General features: G+C 40.6%; 1 protein-coding gene across 1 annotated transcript in view; it reads right to left on the bottom strand.

Moving 5' to 3' along the window:
- Nucleotides 1–21219, bottom strand: part of cwc27 (CWC27 spliceosome associated cyclophilin) — a 43391-nt gene extending 22172 nt beyond the window's left edge. The window contains exons 1-10 of the mRNA XM_050053468.1: nucleotides 20982–21219; nucleotides 20550–20646; nucleotides 19395–19507; nucleotides 19072–19215; nucleotides 18824–18922; nucleotides 18621–18724; nucleotides 18322–18391; nucleotides 16764–16843; nucleotides 16648–16684; nucleotides 16393–16562 (exon numbers count right to left, since the gene is read on the bottom strand). Coding sequence (XP_049909425.1) covers nucleotides 16393–16562; nucleotides 16648–16684; nucleotides 16764–16843; nucleotides 18322–18391; nucleotides 18621–18724; nucleotides 18824–18922; nucleotides 19072–19215; nucleotides 19395–19507; nucleotides 20550–20646; nucleotides 20982–21023 — 956 coding nt within the window. The 5' untranslated portion in view covers nucleotides 21024–21219. The remainder of the gene's footprint in view (nucleotides 1–16392; nucleotides 16563–16647; nucleotides 16685–16763; nucleotides 16844–18321; nucleotides 18392–18620; nucleotides 18725–18823; nucleotides 18923–19071; nucleotides 19216–19394; nucleotides 19508–20549; nucleotides 20647–20981) is intronic.
- Nucleotides 21220–21699: the final 480 nt, after the last annotated feature.

Here is a 21699-nt window from a genome sequence, read left to right as displayed (position 1 = left end):
TTGGCATTGACTTGGTACTGAAGTATTTTTTCTCATGAAATCCCTAGTACTGAAAATGGTACTGTTTTGCAAGTCACAAGAAGGTGTAAAATTTCGGCAATCAGGGACCAAATCAAGTCCCAAGTCAAAACCAACAGGTCCCAAATCAAAAGCAGCAAGAACCAACTCAAGACCAGTAACTTCCTATTCAAGTCTTTAGTAAAGACCAACAAGCCAGAGCTCAAATTCCCAGTCAATACAGGCAACTCCCAAGTCAACACCAACAAGTCCCATTTGAAGTCCAAGTCCAAAACGTTGTGTTTCGAGTCCTTAACAAGTCATGATGTGCCCTTCACAAAATCAAATGCCATTGGTGGTAAAGTCAAAGTCAAGCTGCAAGTCTCTCTGGTCATGTCAGGTCAAGTCTGAAGCTATCAGATTCGTTACTTGAGTCTGACTCCAGTCCAAGTCATGTGACTTGAGTTTACACCTCTGCATAAGCATACTGACACAGTGAGTGTGCATGTAAAGCAGAGCACAACAGTTTGGATGGAAGCCATGTGACACTACTGCATGTTGTCTGTGATAAACTACATAAACGTCCTGTGATACATGAAATACACAGCTGTCAAAGGCTGTTAGTGGCAGAAGTAATGAAAGACTTTATACTTCCTTCCCTCAAGTGGCACAACATGAAGTATTACAGGCACTGCTCATGTCCAGCCACCCCTATTAAATCTTTAACTGGATCACAGAGGCAGGCCAAGGCACATCCTTGTTTCCTTGACTCAAGGTAGCGTCCCCTCTGGCAGGTGGCCCAACGCCCAGCTCATGCAAGGCTGAATGCTAGGAGTCTGAACCAGGGCCAGCAAATGCTGATTATTGTTCCCTTTCACATGATTGAGACCACTGCCAGTTGTAGAGCAGATATGTTATGTTAGGAAATGATAATATTTTTGTACTGCCTGACAGCCCTGTTTTTGTCCCATTCTCTTGCGGAGCCACAAAGCACAGGTAAGCTGCACAGTCTGGGCCCCTGGCCTAGAAACATGTGAGGCATCTCCAGACCAAACAATGGCTGCCTTTGTTTCTTACATCTGCTTCTCTGGGCCCACACTCATTTAGATCCTTTTCTTACCTTTTTATTTCATTCTTCTGTTTCTGGCTGTCCAACACTCATGTTATCTTTGTTTAAATCTCTGACTGTGGCAAAGCATCGAGGCATCAAACGCAGTGATATTTTAACTGTAAGTGCCTCAGCAAATATTAACAGCTGTGTCTGACTTGATGTCATGTCTCTTCCTCGTTAGTTTCCCTGCTGCTCCCGAGGATACACATGAGGAATTGGTCAGACATACGGTTGTTAGTCGTCTCTGTTCCCAGAAGAAAAAATGTTGCAGCTGAGTCCAGACTGAGTTGCCAAGAGCAGAACTGGTTGGCAGAGTCAGACTTGGCCTGCGTGAGGAAGTTGCCTGCTCAGCTTCGTCTAGGAGCAATGACAACAAACCTCTTTCCAGAGACACAGACTCAGATGTGACAAACCACAGGTGGGCAAAATAATATTATTCAAAGACTAAAGCTGCCATTCACAATTTCACATTTCATGCAAGAGGTAAAGCCTTGTAAATCTGGCTAAATTTATGATTTTTTTGGGCTAGTAGACCTCAATTGAAGAAAGCATATTGACAGCCATCAAACGTAAATACAGCCAATTTATCCTCTGCTTAAAACGTGTAATAACTTAAGTAAGTATGACTGAATGTGACTTGTGTTCAGCCACTTCTGTAACTGCTGTCAGATACTTGAAACAGAATATTTACCTCCGCCAAGAAGATAATGTACTCGGTTTGGTTTGTTTGTTTTTTGGCAGGTTTCAGAAAAACTACTGGCCCAATTTTCATGAAACTTGGTGGAAGGACATTGCATGGACCAAGGAAGAACCCATTACATTTTTTATGTATTTTATTAAATCTTTATTTAGCCGGGAAGTCCCTTGAGATAGAAATCTCTTTTCCGAGAGAGACCTAGCCAAGACAGCACACCAGTTATAGTTTGAATAGGAATAAAAAACAGCAGACGGGCAAATGCAATCATCAAACACAGGAGACTAACACTAGCTCATATAAAACAGTTGCATTTCTCAGTACACATGTAGCTGCTCAAACGTCATACAGAAAGCAGTCCTTATGGAGCGTTTGTGCGCCATAATGCTAATAGTCTGGGAAATATATCCAGACGTACGTAGTGGTTGTGCTTGCAGATATGCATATCGTAGAAGACAGGACTAATGGTCTATCTGTCAGAGTTCTGGAAGGGCTACACTAGGCTTGGGCGGTATTGAGATTTCCCAACGGCATGATTGTCAATACCGTCAAATACAGACACTCTTCGCTCTATTAACTACCAAGAAGATGCTGTATTGAGTATTGCAATATGTTGTATTGTATTGTACCGTTATGTAGTGCACAGCACATGCCACCAGAGTTCAGTCCTCTGGTGATACAGGCAGCTGAGCCTGGAAAAATGGCGACTGCAAGTGGTGGGGATAACGTTACAGGACTAGTAAAAGGCTGGCTGGCAACAGCAGAGAGAAGCGGTTAGGAGAAACGAACTTCACACCGAACTCATTGAACTGAAAGCTTATTTAGATTTAGTTTATTTATTTAAACCAGAGCTGTTGATTGTTGTAATAGTTGAAAGGCGGTTCTAGTGCTGCACGATTTGATAAAAATGTGCGATTGCAATTTGAGTGGACAATATCGCGATTTGCGATTGCGATTACAATATAATAATAATAATAATAATTAAAAAAATGGTATCATTAGTTTCCTTGCTTGATTCAGTGTTTCCCCTACATTATATTAGGGGGCACTGACCAAACCTGACATAGTTATTGTTATGGACAGTGTGTAAGTGACCATCAACAGTCAAACAGCTGCTCACACAGCAGCGCAGCATGGAACTGTACACACCTGTACACACCACAGCCTGTGTTGCGTTCAGGCGTTGTCACATAAATGATAAATTCCAGCACACCATAGCACAACACAATAGCATGTCAAGTGGGCCGAAACTGAGCAAAATTGCTCATTTTTTCATTTGTTTTATAATTTGTTACAGAGTCCGTGATTTCCCCGTGACACTTACAGATGTTTGCGTAACTGTGCTTGGATGTTGTTTTATGAGGATCTGGCCGCTTTCAGTTGTCTCTTTGTCTTTAACGTTACACGGCTTGGCTTTCTCTCACATGCACTCTTCCTACTTTTCCCTGTGCTGTCTCAAGTGCTGATACAGATTGGTCATGTTGCCGCGGGATGTGGTGACTTTAACTTTTAAACTTTTACACAGCATGTCTTTCTGTTCAACGTCACCGTACCTGAATCCAAAGTATCGCCATTTAATAGACGTTGCGTTTTTTCACCACCAACTCAGCCTGTTCATGGTCGTGCTCATGCTCTTCTTCAGCGTCTATGTTGGTTACTACTGCACGCCGGGTGGTCACCTGACCATACGTGCTGCACACACCAGGATACCTTGTGGGCGTATTGTCAACAAACTCCACACACTACAGGAGAGGCAGTCACGTTCACAGGCACACACGTTAACATTTATTTACATTACATTATCGCAGCCTTTTATGCAGTTATGTAATCGCACAGCCTGACATCGCGATTGTGGTTGTGATTAGATTAATCGTGCAGCACTAGGCGGTTCAGTTGTGGTGCTTTTTATTTTGTTTCTGTCTAAAGTCTGAGTGAAGTGTGTTTTAAGACTTAGTTCAGTTCTTAGTTCAGTGATGATGAGAAACTTGAATTCAGAGGGTGTATATCTGTATTTGTTATATTTGTGTTTAATAAGGATAAAAGGTGTAAGAATATTTCCTTTCTTGACATTTTGTGTGACTCAAAAAGCTATGAGAACTTGTGGAACATAGCAAACTCGCTGCTGAAAACTAAGGCAGGGGTTGTTCCTACACAAAAACAGTCATATACCATATACCCCAGTGAAACATCAGGAAGATATGAAAAAGCAGATACTGCCCAAGCCTTGACTACACCAGCAATTTTGTATTACACTTCCATTAAGTGAAATTCAAAGCAGCAGAGGCTGAGATACTCTGAATTTTAGAATGAGTCAAGCTCCAAAAATGCTGGATCCTACACTTTTCATAATGCAGCTTTCTGGTAAAGATTTGTAGTCTCAAAGCTCAAAGCCTGCAGGGTTATTTTTTCTGACTTGACAGAGCCATGGTTGAGAATATACAACTGTTTTCACAGGCTGTATCGTGCAAATTATGACTGGTAAACTGATCTTTGTGTGTTCAAATTGGTAGAGTTCTCCTTTAGGTGAGTTTTCAGAGCAACAGAAAAGAAATTACTAGGCAAGATACCTGTATCTAACATGACACAGGACAAATTCTTAAAAATCATGCGGGCAAAGACAGGACAAAACCTGCATTAGCAAAGACGGAAAAGTAGATTGCTAACTGGGTTATTGCTCACAAACTGTGATCTCTAAAATAACCTGAACCTGTTGCATTACGTTGTATATATACTGTGTTTATGTTTTATATATACAGTATATATTCACGTTGTTGGATGCATCATTTTGTCCACTTCAGAGAGGCCTCCTCGACATGACTTCTATGTTTTAGTGAAATTAACTATGAGTCAAGAATGACGTAAAGGCTCTTAGTTGAACACAGTCCAGCCTCTTCTCCAGGTTTCATACATATATTCTGCAGTGAGGAACACTTTGGACTGAGTGATCATTTTCTGCCTGCCTTGACACGCTGCCATTCGGAAAACAAGAGACGTATCCAGGGCAACAGCCAAACAATCGGCTCCACAGCCCCGGTGCCAATAAAGAGAAGGAGGCCAGAGAGGACAGGAAAAGCCCCAACAACACCTGTTAGGACACACCTTGGGGCTCAGCAAATTCCTCTCAAGACCCTCACATCACAACACTACAAATTATTTTGCTTCTGCACAGTTAGGAATAATGTGAGAACACATTTTTAATGAGGCTGGATAAAGTATTATAGGTAAAGGTATGAGGCTGAGTATTTTCTGCAGAGTATTTTTAAGGTTTTGATTGCGGCTGACTTTGCTTTAAAGATTTGATATTTAAAAAAATCTAATTATGACATACTGGACAATCATTGTTTAAAGTAAAAAAAAAAAATTGATAAGGACACCTTAGATTTCGTTAAAGACAAACCTGTCAGTGCTCTCTGGTGGATAAAATGTTATTTTTAAATAATCTTCAACGTATTTTGATAGTTAATCATGGGACAGCATGTACACAATACTGACATATCTGTGATAAATTAAAATCAGGCTCATTTAAATACGTCCTGATGTAGTTTAAGCGAAAATGATTAGTCCACTAAATGATGAGTCAAATAACAGAAAATTAATCGGCAACTATTTCTACAGTTGATCAATTTTTAACATTCACTGGTTCCAGCTTTACAAATGGGAGGATCTGTCCTTCATTTTATGTCATTATAAACTGAGTATCTTTGAGTTTTGGACATTGGTCCAACAAAAGCAGATCAAACAATTAATCAATCAATCAGGGAAATAACTGTCAGATGAATGGATTAAAACAAATTAATCCTTCATTGCAGACTCACGTAGGGAAAGGCGATAAGAAGAAAACATCACTATTTTTGTTAACACATATCAAGATGTCGTTATTACGACAATATTGTAAGTTTGACTATAGACACTACCAACACAGAAGAGTCAACAACTGCAGTTCCTCTTAATGGCCACTTGAGGCTGACTCCAAGAGCATACATAATTGACCTATGGCTAAGTCCTGCCCTCAAACGCGATTAGCCAATCACAGTGCATATAGCCATTCCCATACACTGGGACATTCTCTGCCTGGACGTCCATTGAAATGCATTACAGAAAGTCAGTTTTGTTCGGTTTTATGAGCTTTTTCTGAGATTTGAAGTTTAAAAATGGTCAAAAGGTGTGCATGGGGTACATGCAACTCTGACACAAGGTATCCTGAGAGGCTGGGCGACCAGGTGTATTTTTTACACTTTAAACCACATCTCAACCGAGAAAAGTGTCTCCTTTGGATAAAGTTGTGTGGTAACGTTAGACCACAACATCAACTCAACGTGAATAAGATTAACAATGATGTCTACATCTGTTCTAAGGTAAGTCAACATTGTGTTTGAGGCAACATATTGTCACTTTGCTGGAAAGAAATATAAAGTTATCTTTAACATCTCTAGCTAACGTTAGCTAAAGTTAGCCTAACGTTAGCTCCTAGCTGCGTTGTTCATCATGTCACCTTGTTTGCTGGGAGTTCATTAGCCTATTTTGTTCTAGTTTTGTACTTTGGTGATCGTACATCATTGTTAGCTGTTGTCCAAAGGGCTCTAGTTAAGCTAACGTTAACTTCTGGAGCTTAGCTTCATTAACTTATCTGTAATGGCAGAGATAACAAAGGTTGGCAAACGTTATGCTGAATGATTCAGTGTAAATACTGTAGCACCAAACTAACGGAGAGACACTCTTGGTAAAGATGGTAAAAAGGCCGTTATCCTTTTCTCATATTCTGAGCCAAAAACCTTAACTTCAGTGGCACTTTAACTTGTTGTCTTTGATGGTGACGGCAACCAGATGCGGTTCACAAGCGTACACTGTGACCTGTAAATTTTGGCTTGTAATTTAAGCTTTTCATCGACCTTCTCAACAATAAAATGATGAATATATCCCTCCAATGCGTAGTTTAGGCCCTTTTGGTTACTTCTCAATGACATCTGATCGTTATGTCCCCAAAAATCATCAATTGCCTCCTGCGAAATGCCGTGTACTGTGACACCTGCCATAGCGCCGGTCACTGAATGTTGTTAGTTTGTCTGAATAAATGGAAGGGGGTGTGGCTTAGCCATAGGTCAATTAAGGGTGGGGCCGCTTTGAGTGACAGGCTGTCTGCCAATAGTGTCCTCCACAGCGCTCCTCCACAGCGCCACCCTCTCGCCCAAATATGGTCACTCCAAAATGATGATATCACAGAAGCTTGGGTGATGTGAAATGGATCAGGACATTGATAAAGTCAATATCAATAGTGTACGCCGCTGCCAGGGTAAAAAGATGTGGCAAAATGACCCCGACTGAAAGTTTCAGAAAACAAAATAACATAGAGCATGAAAGAGATGGAGTTTGGACTGTTTCGAGGTACGTCACAAGTTGTTTTCTTTGTGGTAGATCTTGCAACAATTCACAGAAAGTACAAAGCAGGTATGCCTTATTACTGGATCCAAATCTTTGACAAAACTTGCCATCTTCAGCGTGCAGGTTGTTAGTTCGGAGGTTGTTATTTACAGCAGCACAGGGGATTTGTTAATGGTAACACGCAGATACAGTTTGTGATGGTACAGTGACTTCCTGGTTACACAGTTGATTACTATTGATTGGATGACACTACAGCTGTTTCCTACCAACCAAGTTTTCATGGAACAAAGTCAAAGCTACTAGTTATTAAATATTTAGTAACACAAATGAAGTAATGGGTTTACCAAAAGCTGGTGCAATCCAGCCCACGTGCAGGGAGCATTATAATTAAGCTTCAGTGAAGAACAATATTCAGTACAGGTGATTAGTAACACCTGAAGGATGAAAGGAAGGCTGGAAGCTACAGAGAGGACACATCCATCCATCCAACAGGACTCTTCATCTGCCAGCAGCAGAGGAGACTCTGATGGTCATAGCATGAGGCCAAGCAATAATAAACAGACCTTAATGGGCAAAACTCGATACATCATGGATCCTTTTAGTGTATCCCATCTTGTCCCAGCGGCCTGACTCTACTTGGGGGCTGCCAGTTACTGTCACTCTTTAACAAAATTCACAAAAAGTGAAACCCAGAGAGCTGTGGATGATTAACTTTTCATAAAGAAAGCATATGAAGTGATTGGCAGAAGACCAAGAAACTCTCTCATGATTCAGAACCTTGCATTTAATACTCCAGTGTCTGGCAGGAATCTGAGGCTGACACAGGAATTCGACAACCTTAAAAATACTACATTGATGACTGTATGGTTCATCAGAAATTCAACTGGTTTCCAAAATGTACAAACAGGCGTAGCTGCCTTTTTTGGATTTCTCTGGATTCTCAGTTTGTAGCCTTCAAGAAACTTTGAGAAATGTAATCACTGATAAAGTCAAACTGTTTTAGGTTAAAACATCTCTGTAGTGTGATTGCAACAATTCAAATGTATATTTAAAGTAGAAAATTTAACACCATTGGATGGCAGCAGCAGCTTCTCCCCGCTATGGTGGACTCAGACCAGTCTAACGACTGAGCAAGTGATGTGGATGAATGTGCTAGAATAACAAGATGGCTGGGTGAACTCCCCTCAGGGGGCACTCCATGGCTTGGTCAAAAGCCAAGGAGAACTGTGAGCTGGAGTGGAGGAATCCAACCTCAACACAGGAATTTGCATGACTTTGCAGAGTGATCTGGACCAACACATTACCCATGCAGCAGACCAAGGTTCCTCTTTCAGAACGCTTCATCTGCCTCGACTAGATCCTTTTGTTAGAAAGTAGTGATGGAAGAAAGTAATGAATCTTGTGGAATATTTCTTGACATTTATAGGTTAGGTTTAGTTGTGAATTTTCTATTCCTCTTAAATACTTTGCTTCCTTTTGAGAGTAAAAGACACAGCAAACCTGCAGATTCTCAAATGTTGACATTGATCACAGTCCAAGTGGCGTTCTGCTGGGTTTTTATTCACTTTCAGAAAAAGTCTTAACCCCCTCGTCCTAGACATGCGTTGCTGTCTGGAACTGTTTCCAGCGAGCAAGTGCCCCATATGGGGCAGACATGCTACAGTGGGCCAGAGATGTGTAAACCTGGCAGTTCCAAAACATACACAATCTGGCTGCCAAGAACTGGATTATCTCAAGCAGTTTTCTGCACAACAGCAGCGGCGAATGCTTTCTTGATCTCTGCAACCTTTCCCTGAGAACGCGTTGGGTTATGACCGATGACAAGAGACAGGTGCAGCCAATTAATGGAGAGTGACGCTGGATAATTAGTGTCTGATGGTGTCCCATTTAAGTTACACTGTCCACAAGGCTAGAGGATATGCTTTCTTACAGAGCACTGTGGCAGAAGACCAAATCCAGAAATAGTAAGATGAAGACTAGAACTGCAAGGATTAGTCAAATAATCAAGTAGCCGATTCAAATTTATTTTGCATTCTTTGTTTGCAGTTTCGTTAAAGTGAGGATCTACTACTTTTCTGTTTTATGTCACTGTGAACTAAATTTCTTTTTTTTTTAAACTGTTGGACGGACAAAACAAAATGTCATCTTTAGATTAGGTATCGTATAAAAAATTACGATTGCATGTAGTGTATAGCCATGTAATAGTAGCTGCTGCTGCAGGAGTGTGAGCTCTGCGCTGGGGAACCCGTTCACACACACACTGTGACAGGGCTAACTGTTAGCATTGCATGACTAATGTTAGCTAACAGTTTTGTTGTCTGTGTCCGTTTGTTGGGTTTGTTTAATGGCTTGGTGTTGGATATTAGTCGCTGCAGCTGTGTTAACTTGTGCTAACCAAGCAGCACTGAACTGACGGTTTGCCGGAAGAAACAACGTTTGCTGATCCAATAGGAATTCAGGACAGTCCGGTATCAGACCCCCAGCGCAAAAATAATCTAATGCATGTATTGTTTGATTTGAGACACTTCAATGCTACTTGGTACTGGGTTAATTTGGTCAACACCTTAAAAGGTATTGAGCACTGATACCTAGACCTATTCATCTAAGGGTCAGTGAAATTCTGCTTGACACCTAAACCTGCCAAGCTGCAGACAACTGTTCAAGACCAAAAAACAACAGTGCCAGTTGTATTTACGGAGTCATCACTGTGTTTCCAGCGCCCTTTTAGACACTGAACCTGGGTGTTTTTTAGCAACCCAGCGGGGATAGTACCAAGAAAACTGGTTATTTTTTACAGACATCGCTGCACTTCCAGCAGGTCTTTCCCCACCAAAACCAGGTATTTTAAGCCAAAACATGATGTTTTCCTAATTATAACCAAGTGGTTTTTGTACCTAAACCTCACACTTTAACCACAGTGTTGTTAAAAGGTATTATTTCTTCGATTAGTCGACTAATCATTTTATCGAAAAATGTGTTAAGATGTTGAAAAATGTCGGTCTGTCTCTCCCAAACCCCAAAATGATGTCATCTAATGTCTTGTTTCATACTCACGCCAAAGGGAGAGTGAGAGAGTGTGTAAAGCTGCCAATATTTGAACGCAAGAAGCTTCAATAAGAGTATTTTGGGTACTTTAATAGTACTTTTCTATGAAAAATGACTCAAACCGATTAGTCGACTACTAAAATAGTCACTGATTATTTTAATAGTCGACTAGTCATCGATTAGTCGACTAATCGTTGCAGCCCTACTTTCAAATAACTCAAAAAACCCCTAAGTGCAATGTTACAGTCTTTTGTGATGTGTTTATTGTACAAATAAATAATATGTTGGTCAACAGAAAATTAGTCTACAGCTTTTCGATAACCCGTTAACCCTTGAATTTTCGCCACAAATTCACTAGTTCCACCTTCTCAAATGTGAATATTTGCTGGTTTTCTTAGTCTTTAATGATATTAAAGTGAAGATCTTTGGGTTTTTAACTGTTTGTTTAGACGTGCCAATTCATATACAGCAAATGTTTGTTTGACAAATTGTCAGGTAGGTGATGTGGTAATGTTGATGGCCCCTTGATTTTAAAAGACTCTGTAAAAGTCAGTATTATTAAAGCCTGCTCCCACATACAGTATACACTAAACATAAGTATGTGATAACAAGTGATATAAATAACAGGAAGTGCAGTTGTGTTATCTTCAGGCTGCAGTAACTGAGACAGCAGAGGGAGCCCAGCCCTGCTGGCAGAAGCAGCTCACACTGTGTCCCACAGCATATGGAAGCATTTTGCTTCCCCAGTCATGCCCCGTCGGGTTTAACAAAAGTGGCGACTACCACATACACTGCTTTTGGGACTTCATTCAGTAGTGTCTTTTATAAAGCAACCCCCCTTAAAGAGGCCCACTTCAAACACAGCAAAACCAGACTTGATCAATAGTAACATAAAAGAAGTGTCAAACTGTGAGCATAAAAGCTCAGCCAGTCATACCAGCAACATCAAACATCACAGAACGTTGAGACAAACTTTGTATAAATAGGATCCCTTTTGATTGATTGTGACTCATCTTTTACATTTTCTTGGTCCAGGTACAGTACGCCATTATTTGGCAGCGTGCTCATGAATGTGAACAAGTCCAAGCATTTTGCAATCATGGAGCGCTGCAGTGGAATATCATCTGGCTGCTGGATAGCAACGTAAGATAGTTTTGACCTGATGTAGAAACTATTTTGGTTTCAGGGAGACTCCTAATTTCAAGGTTGTCTCAGCAGCCTTGACTCTGAGACAAAAGACACAATCACTGTTGTAAATTTCCCCCCAAACTGAGGCCTGAGTCTGCTGCAGACACCACTCCTTCACACACACACTGTACATCTCAGTGTTAAAGGTCCCATATTTTATTCATTTTCAGGTTCATGCTTGTATTTTCGGTTTCTACTAGAACATGGTTACATGCTTTCATTTTCAAAAAACAAGTTTTCCTCATACTGTCTGCCTGAGTCTAAGACGCTCTGTTTTAGTGCCTGTCTCTTTAAGCCCCCCCTCCCAAAAAACAGTCTGCTCTGATTGGTCAGTGTTTCCAGGTCTTCCACATCTGTGCTCTCTGCATCTCAGCCAGGGAATAACTGTAACGACACTGTGGCGGCACTTTCTACCTTTTACATTGTATGTCTCAACTTAAAGATGTCAAAGGTTAACTGCTGAGAATATTTTTGACTGATTACGCATGTCGGTCGTCAGGTTAATTTTGCTACTGTTCAGTTTACTGCACTGTGCACTGCCCCAATCCAGTGGGAGACACACAGCCAGCTAGCCGTGTTAACATGTGAAACACAGTGCCTACTGCTGGTCCTTCAGTCTCCACCGGTTAGCTAACATTAGCCTTGGCCACTCTGCATTGTGCACCAGCCAGGTTGGATGGGAGCTAACTAGCGGCGCCACTTATTTGGCAATTCATGCTAGTAACGCTGTCATGACCCAACAACATTGCTGTGGAAACATTGTGCCCACCCTTCAGTCTCTCCCAGGTTGCTCCCCTGAATAAGCAGCTAAATTTTGAGCCGCACAGGCCCCTTAGCATTGTTGTTAGCTCTGTTAGCACCATTAGAAATGTCAGCACTGCTGGCGGTGCTAACATAGTTAAAGGGTTTTTTTGTGGCTCAAATGAAGCTGCTTACTAATTTGGGCTACCTGAAGGAAGATCGGAGGGTGGCCAGCATGTTTCCGAAGCAACATAGTCCCACCACTGGGATGGCGTAAACAGCATAATTGAGCATGCGCTGCGCCCCTAGCTAGGTCCCACCCAACTTGGCTAGTGCACAATGCAGAGCAGCCAAGGCTAATGTTAGCTAGACCAAAGTGTGGGCACGGGGCGCTATGTTTCCACATTTTAACGTGGCTAGCTGGCTGTCTATCTCCCACCAAATCAGGGTGGTGTGCAGTGTAGTAAGCATAAGAGTAGCAAAATTAACCTATAGACCGACATCAGGACTCCAGGAACGCTGCTCAGCTTTGCAGCCAATTTCTAGCCGTTTGTCTGTCAGCAAAGCCGACATAAATAAAATAAAAGGCTAAACATTTATAACACAGAACATTTAAATATCACCACCTTTTTTTCCTCTTAAAAATTAACCAGTTAGTTGTCAGTTAATAGATGTTGGGCTATTGAAAGCAAAATTAAGTGAAAGCGACATCCCTAGTTGACATCACAGAAGTCCCAAAAACTCATTTAGAGGCACAGTTTCTGAATACGTACTGTGTGCATTTCTCTCTTGATACAGCATTTTGACACTTTAACAGTATTTTAAAAGCACCTATACTTCTATAATAAAAAAAAGACATGAAATGTGGGACCTTTAAATGCACACAACAAAAGTCCTGCAGCAGTGAACTCAGTCAGACAGAACTGAGAAAAGTGGCTGCTTTTAACATCCTCTCTCCCTTTTTTTCCCAGGTGACTAGATACCAGTTGGTGTTCCTGGTTGCTCACAGAGCAGCTGAAAGCTCAAAGCAAAAGCAACGGTGGGAGAGCGGAGCTCACCCTGCAACAATGCCCCCTTTGTCCCGGACTAACACTGTACCTACCAGCCTGCTCTTTGATTCCCTGCCAAGACAAACCACTGTGTTGGGTTACAGTTCTTGTAGCAAAACAATCTGCGCTTGTGTTTAATATACTACAGTCTGCCTGCATTGAGCTGGCTGTCAGTCAGGACACACACACACACACACACACACACACACACACACACACACACACACACACACACACACAAATGACTGGGGCCCTGCTCCTTATCCCATTAGCACTAATGAGAGAAGGGTATGTTGATTATGTGTGTTGAGGGCTACCTGTTAAGAGGATATGGAGGAGAGATAACCGGCCAACCAGCAGCATCAAAGGGAGATGAAAGATAAATCCCTCTCTCCCTCTGTTCTCTCCTCAGCTCATTTTCATACTAATGTTGTCTCACACACCATCACCTTCCACTCTCACCTTCATTTCACTCACACTGTTGGCTCAGACGGACTCACTGTTTGCTTCTACTTCAGCACAGTAAGTAATTTGGTCTGAGTGCCAACATTCCTGTTTCAAATAGCAGGTCCACTGATGTTGGTCCAGTGAGCTACAACTGAGATATGTGTGTGAGTGCGTGTGTGTGTGAGTGCGTGTGTGTGTGAGTGTGTGTGTGTGTGAAAGTGTGTAGAAAACAGAGCTGGGAGATAGGTGGATGTCAATGACACCAGGATAAGAGAGAGCTGGGGAGACACTAGAGCCACGTTCAAGAGCACCATACTTATTATTCAATACTTCTATTATTAAATTCTGTTCAAAATAAAAGTGCTGCTATTAATTATATCGTATTTGGGGATCAAATAGGAAAATAGAATATACATCTTGACACCGACATTTTTCAAATGCTTCTTAGAGGGTCAGTCCACCAATCTCACATGTAAAGTTCAGTTTAAGGTTGGCCCACGCTAAAAGAGTTTTAAATCTTGGGCCCAACACACCAAGCTGACAGTAAGCTTTCGGTCAATATCGGGCCGTCGGTGCACGTCTGTCACCCTAGATTTTGTAGTGTGTCCTGCATCATTGGTACTAGTCGTCCTTTGTCAGCTTTTTATCAGCCGATTCAGCATGTCAAATTGGTGTCTGAGACGGCGAAGACCATCGGTGAACGAAATCACTCAGATTCAGTTCAGCTCAGTGCACGAGAAAAGAAACAGAAGTGAGGAAAGTAAACAAATGGCTAAAGTCAAAAGGGAGTAAGATCAAGACAAACTTGATATATAAGGTCAGATTATTTTTTTAGCCATTAAGCTCTTGAACTGAAACTGTTCATAATTATTTGTGTTATTGTTCGCAAGTGCACAGTAAACATCATTTGTCCTTTGAACACTGGGTTGTGTTGTTAATGTGCTAACTGGCTAACTAGCCAGACAGTTTCACTGTTTGAATGATGAGAACAGACTACTGCCACCTGCTGGTATGGAGAGTTATTGCCTCTCACCCAGGTGCAGAGTGCTCATGCTGGTTGGCCATCGGTTGTAGTGTTTGCGGTGTGTTCACGTGCAACGTTTTGGCCAGGACGCAAGCGACATGAGGCGGCACAACAGTCGGCCTTTGTCGCAACTAGTTCTTTGAAGGTTTGGTGTGTCTGAGCCTTAACAGACTGCACTCATGAACAGCCAGGGTCACGACTCTCAATGGTGGAGGATGGGCAGAAAGAACTAGCTTTAGTTTTTGTACTACAGAAAATTAATGAAGAAAAAAGAAAGAAATTTGGATAAGGTCATGGACCACAGTGAGAACATGGACTGTACATGTTATAGCCCAAGCTGGACATGAGTAAACCATGCATTAAGACCCTCTGAGACCTGCGGGACCACTGGCGATCCACACAACAGGGTATCAGATCGTAAATATTTGACATGTAATATTTCCGATTTGAAATCAGCGGGGCTAGAATGAACTTTCAAGCAGATTGGTAGTGTAAAAAACACTCCTAAAATACCTCATACCACAGGAAAATCTGGCAAGACGAATCGGGCTTTGCTGACGATTGTCAAGAAGGGGGAATCAGGCCAAAGTTGGCTCGATTCTCATGTAGTGTGGACCTGGCATTACTCATCAGACAGAACAATACTCAGCCTCCATCAGCCTAGTAACTGGAGCTGTGAGGCTTGAAAGAAGTGTCCATTTAGGCATCTTATTAAAGATGCAGCTGACTTGAATTGCATCTTGAATGGTAGGATCCAGTGTTTTTGGAGCCTGGCCTCTACTAGAAGCTAAAAGTCGGGACTTCTTTGCTTCTGCTTCTTCGATTTTGAATGTTCTTCTTAAAAGTATGTCTCTTGTGAGCCCCCCAGTTCTGAAGATTTTGAATCTGACCATTTAAATTTCACAGTGTGACTCTTTGTATTTAGCAAAATGTGCTCGATATGAGTGAAGCACATGTTTTAAATAACACCATTTTTAAACGGTCAAACTGCTTTGGAATCCAACCATGACCTAATCACAGTAACCAGCAGACAAAACGTAACTGTTTGGAGGGATTTACTGTTGCAGAGAGTCAGTAATTAATGCGTCCTAATGATTGTTTTTGGTGTGTCTTGGCTCCAGGAGGGTCTAAATATGACATGAATCATTCTAATCTCTTCTGGATCTGTTTTTGTGTTCATGATGCTTTAAGGTAAACTCAGTGTAGAGCTGAAATGATTAGCTGATCAACAGAAAATCATCTGGCAACTGTTTTGTTGATTGATTAATGCCTTAAGATATTTTTCAAACAAAAAAATTCCCATGCTCCAGCTTCTCAAACTTGATTAATCAAGAAAATAACGGTCAGGTTAATCATTAATAACCATTCACTGCAGCACTAACTCAGTTATTATTAAAAATATTTAAAGCCCAGCTCCTCTCCCCTTATGTGGATTTACTGAACACCCTGATGTCACAAAAAAAAAGTTTAAATGATCTCTTCTGATCATAGCGTATACATTAAACAGAAGTTTGCTCACAGTGGTTCATCGCTGCCTCTCCGTACAACAGCTGTACAACAGCTCCCCCACCAGGTTGTTACGCAGCATTACAAGTGAAGCCACATTCTGACACTGCTGGAGCTGTTTGTGACCAAAAGTATAAATGATGCCGACTAAATCACGCACACTGTTTCTAGTCAAGGTCAGACGACACGGGTCAGAAACATGCAGTCGTACCTGCGGCTGGTCTTTTTCTCCCGCTCCTCCTCACCAGGCTCTGTCGCTTTCTCTGCAGCTTTGTCTTTCTTTAACTTGTTACTGATGAGCTGTCTCCTCTTCTCTCTCTCATCAGAGTCATAGTCATCATCTGCATCCTCGTCATCTTCATCATCATCATCATCGTCAGTCTGGAAGACAGAACACAAAGAAATTTACAATCAGAGAAAAACAACTCTGCAATTTTATTTTTTATCCCTACAGTGTCCGACTTACCTCGGCGGTATCTCCTGATGCCCCCTTCTTCTTTTTCCTTGAAAGAGGCCAAGAGTTATGAAGGTAAGAGAAGATGCTTATTGTATAATTATTGTTAAATGAGTAATTGTACGTACTTATCAACTGCAGGAACAGAGCTCAGTCTGGGATCATCTTTCAGAAGGTCGTGGCTGCTTTTGCTTTTTCCCTTCATTGTCTGAAGAAACGTAAAAGAAGGAAAGAAACTGATTTTGTTTTTACACATTTTGCATCATTTTCTAATTTCAACACAACCTCAACTCCTGAAACTTCCATTTCACTTGAAGAGAAAATCATTTTAAATCAGCAATATTGCAAATATTTTTAATTTACAAACACACAAATATATATTTTAAAACTCCAAATAAAGGTTTGTCAAACACACTAGTTGGCGCACACTTTTAACGGGGTTCCCACAAATTTTCAAAACTTTTCCATAATATTTTATCCCATTTTCACAACTTTATTTAAGTGGTTTAAAATGTGTAGGCCTATATAATGATACAGCCATGCATTATTAAACACGCACTTCCCAGCTAACTGTCACCAGCATCATTCAAAGACTGACAGTGAATATTAAGTTTTTATAAAAGTGCCTTATGTGCAACAAATCTCAGTGTGAAACTGATACAACGGTTTTCCTCTATTTTCCTGTTTCTCTCCTCATGTGACAGCAGGATTCTTACCCCCAAAAGGGGGCGTGGCCATGGCGAAGACACGATGCTGGTCTGGTCTACGTGTATGTGATACTGGTGAGGTTTGAACAGTCACACAGCGCAGCACTAGCTTGTATTTTGCTAATACTAGGACCATCTTTCACATAATGTTGATCATGCTTTGGGATTTTTTATGACTGTAGTTAAACAGAAAAATGAAAATTCAAAACTTTTCTGAAACATTTTGTTAATCCCAAACCACTTCCCGGCCTGATAAACTGTTTTGCTAATTAGTAAGTTCCCAGTAATTTCATAACTGAGGGAACAATGTTTTAAATGTTCTTCTTGTTTAAGTTATTTTAAAATTAACAGACGGCATCAGTCACCATTATGCCATTATCTGGGATGAATCAAATTTAAGATCTTATGACCTGGGGAAAATTGATGAGCTGAGGCTTAAATAACAACTAAACTTTTTAACTACTTAAATCCTGTTTGCTTTGATTGCTCTGATTTTTACTGTCTGTGGCCAAATCTAAAACAACAAAATATTAAAACAATTTAAATAAGATGAATCAGAGAGTTTAGATGTTTTATATTATAGAAATTAAATCCAATATGTGGCTGTCCTCGGTTGTATAAGTCTAGATGACAGGGTTTATCCTGATCAGTTTATGATTTGAACGGAGGTCTTCAACGTTTTTCAGGCCAAGAACACCATAACTAAAACATAGAGAAAGCAGGAACCCTGTACCAAATATATTGTAACGAAAAACAAAACAAAACAATGAGTTAAATATTAAAGTGGGCCTACAGTAACATGTAGGGAGGACTACATTTTTGTGGTGCATTCAATACTGAGCTATTAAAATAATAATGATTGACACATTTTAAGTGTCAGTTTTAATGGTCTGTCTCACATTAAATCGACTCTAAACTCTTGTAAATATTTTCAATAATTTCAGCAGCCAGCGGAGAGTGTAGTTTTGTGCTTCAGTACCTGGCTCACTTGATTCACCATCTCCTCTTCCTCTTCAGCTTCCTCTCCGAATGATAACAGACTGAAGTTCCTACAAAAGTCAACACACTGTTGGCACTGAAGCGTATAAAAAGAACAATACATATATCAGCTGAACATGAGTTTAAGCACCGTGACCCACTGAGACTGAAGACAAGACCAATCAGGAGCAAAGAGACGAACAAAAGGACATAAGATCACAATATGTATTTTCAGTCTGATCATGTTGCTAACTGGGCAGGTGATTAGGTTTGTAAGAGACAGATGAAGCCTGAGCTCACTTTGTGGCTTTTGACTGTGATTTCTTCCCCTCCTCTTTGTCTTTGTCCTTTTTGGCTTTCTTTGTCTCACGAGGTATGATGTCATCAAAAGGGCAGTGAAGCACCTGCAAGAGACAAAATGTTTTACATCAATATTTAAATCACAGGCACAAAATACTAAGGACTTGTCGAGCAAGTAAAAAAAAGAAAGTAGAGGAAAATACCTCCGTAGCTTTTATCTTGTGGGGCTTCAAAGGTCTTTCATCATTGTCACATTCAACTTCTGCCAGTCTGAGCATGTTATAGACTGTGTCTCCGGTCACCTGCACCGAGCATTGTTGGGAAAAAAGCATGACTTTGAGTTCTCGTTAACATACGCAGTTCTGGAAAATTACGGTGATCTGAATCCATGCATGTAGGAGGCTTTTAATGTCCTCTGTCAGACTAACTGACTACAGTTGTTCAGATTCACCTTGCCGAATATGGTGTGTTTATTATTGAGCTCATCTGCACGTCCCAGGGTGAAGAAAAACTGACTGCCGTTATCATGTGGCCCGGCATTTGCCATGGCAACCAAACCTCTCCGATTGAAGCGCAATCTGGAGTGAAATTCATCCTACAAGTTTAAAAAAGACACAGAGAGGATTTTAATGTCAGCTACATTCTCTCAATGTTTGATTAGGTGTAATGGTTAGTGTGTTAACATGTCCTATGAATGACTCATACTTGTGATTCAGTTAGTTTAAACATTATAAACGCAGAACAGTAATTAAGTCAGCAGAGAAACAGTCTGACCTTGAATGGCCGTCCGTAGATGGACTCTCCACCTGTCCCCGTCCCAGTGGGATCTCCCCCTTGAACAATAAACTCAGGCACCACTCTGTGAAACATTGTGCCATCGTAGTAACCTAGAGGACGGAGAAATACAAGACAGGAAAGTAACGCTTTATTTTATAGGTCTGTAATTTTCTGAACCATTTCCTGGGGATTTTCTGGAAATGACTAAATCATTTGGTAGGAATTACAAAGAAAGGCCAGCATCCAATTGCTGGCATAAACTAGTCTTTTAGTCAGTGCACAGCGGGTCAGTTGTCTCCAAGCAAACATAAAAATCAACATGTGGAGATAATAAAGTGTCCAGTATTAGATTAATGTTAGATTAATGTTCAACTGGGTTTAAGTTGAGCTTTTCTTTAATAACATTATTTTTTATCTCCTATAATAAGTACCAGATTACACGGTTCATTCCAGGAACCCATAAAATAAAGCACTGCTGACAATAAATGCCAAAAGTGAAATAACAAATGCTGCGTTTGCGAGAATTCAAAATCTATTAATTTCATCCATGATACATTTTTATATCATGAAATTAATGGACAGATAATCACAGCAGGGATGTGTCCAGCTGCAACCAGTCAGTGCTCTCAGACAAGTCTGTTTTAACTCATACAGAAATGGGGGCACATACAAAGACAGTTTGTCAGGATGTGTAAAAAGAGAGATCTTAATACTTGTGAAAAGTAATTCAAAGTGTATCTAAGATTCTGAAACTATCATAAAATTAATTATCAATTCCTCACTGTTGCATAAAACACATAACCACAATCTCAATATAATTAAACATATCATTTTAACACCTGTATTTCAAACTATGAGCGCTTTCCTTTAACAAAGAACGATGGCTCACTGTTGCACCATCACGTCAGGGTGATAAATGTATATGCTATTGACATTTTAAACATTGTGGTAATACAATTATCTAAAGCCACTTGCACTATCATACCAGAAAATTCTACAGATAGAACTCTTGGCATGTGTTTTTAAAGTAGGCTACAAAAGCAGGCCTCTACAAACTGACTGATGTTGCTGTCATGTCTGGTCTTTAGCAGGTTTGTTTCTAGAAGTTTTGCAGTGTGTGATACAGTCGTTTAACTTGCTCTGGATTCTTACTTTCCATGCACAGCTGCACAAAGTTCCTGCATGCTTTAGGAGCCTCCTTGGACCACAGCTCAATGTCAATGTCTCCTGCTGTGGTCTTCAACAGGACCTAAGGAAAGATGACAGAGTGGAGACAGTTGAATTAGACACTATACTCACATTTCCACGTTTACCTGCACAGTCAGAATGCAAATCATATATTCTACAGCTCTAATATTTCATCTGACACAACTAACGTCAGCTGCAGAGACATACAATGAAGGGTCAAACTATTTTATTGTAATTCAATATAACATGACACTGCTGCATTTCAACAGTGTTTGTCGACACGCGCAACGTAGCTAAACGATCGTACTGTAATAAGCAAGTAATAAGAGCAGGCTTTCGATTGAAATGCGCATAAAAAGATAATTTGATGTAAAAGCTGCAAAAAGTGGCGCTCACCTTCCCATTTGACGGAGGCTCCTGGATGTAAATATTGCTCATCCTGCCGCCGGGGTTTGTCGTTAACGCAAGAAATGTCTTTTTTAAATTGTCTGATACTTAAAAATATAATACACCGTCACATAAAGCGGTGATGTTAGCTAAACTAGTTTGCTTTACAAGTGAAAAATATTATACTTTTGAGACCACAGCCATATTGGCCATACATGTGAGCGTATTGTTTACTTCCGAGTACGCGGGGGGGTCCTCGGTTTAAATATTTTTCATCTCGTGATTTATTCGGCTGTTAGTATTTAAATTAGTGGCTGGATATTCATATTACACTAAGTGAATATTAAAATAACATGAGTATCAATCTGCAGATGTGTAGGTGACGGAACAATCCCAAGCGATATTTTGGACTCCCCTACAATTTTTTGACTTTTGGTTTGACCCAAGTGTTCCATGATAATACATCCTCGGAAACAACAGAGACTTTGTTCCACTGCAGCTAACGCAGTTAAAATCGGTTAAAATACTTAAATTTGAATGGTAAAACCTGATATTCACATCTTTAAAAACACTAATTATACTTTTGTCACCGTGTAGTGACGCTAATGTATGTTGGAGCTTTTAAAATAAGTATTTCAGGCGATGAACGTCGTTGCTCCTGTATTTCTTTTTTATAGCGCGTAAATAGTACAGAAAATTGTCCGAAAATTTAGCTAACCTTTTCAAT

The sequence above is a fragment of the Epinephelus moara genome, chromosome 9 (assembly GCF_006386435.1).
Source record: "Epinephelus moara isolate mb chromosome 9, YSFRI_EMoa_1.0, whole genome shotgun sequence".
Classification (NCBI taxonomy): Eukaryota; Metazoa; Chordata; class Actinopteri; order Perciformes; family Serranidae; genus Epinephelus; species Epinephelus moara.
The sequence above is the reverse complement of the archived record's forward strand: the minus strand, read 5'-3'. Positions and strand labels throughout refer to the sequence as shown.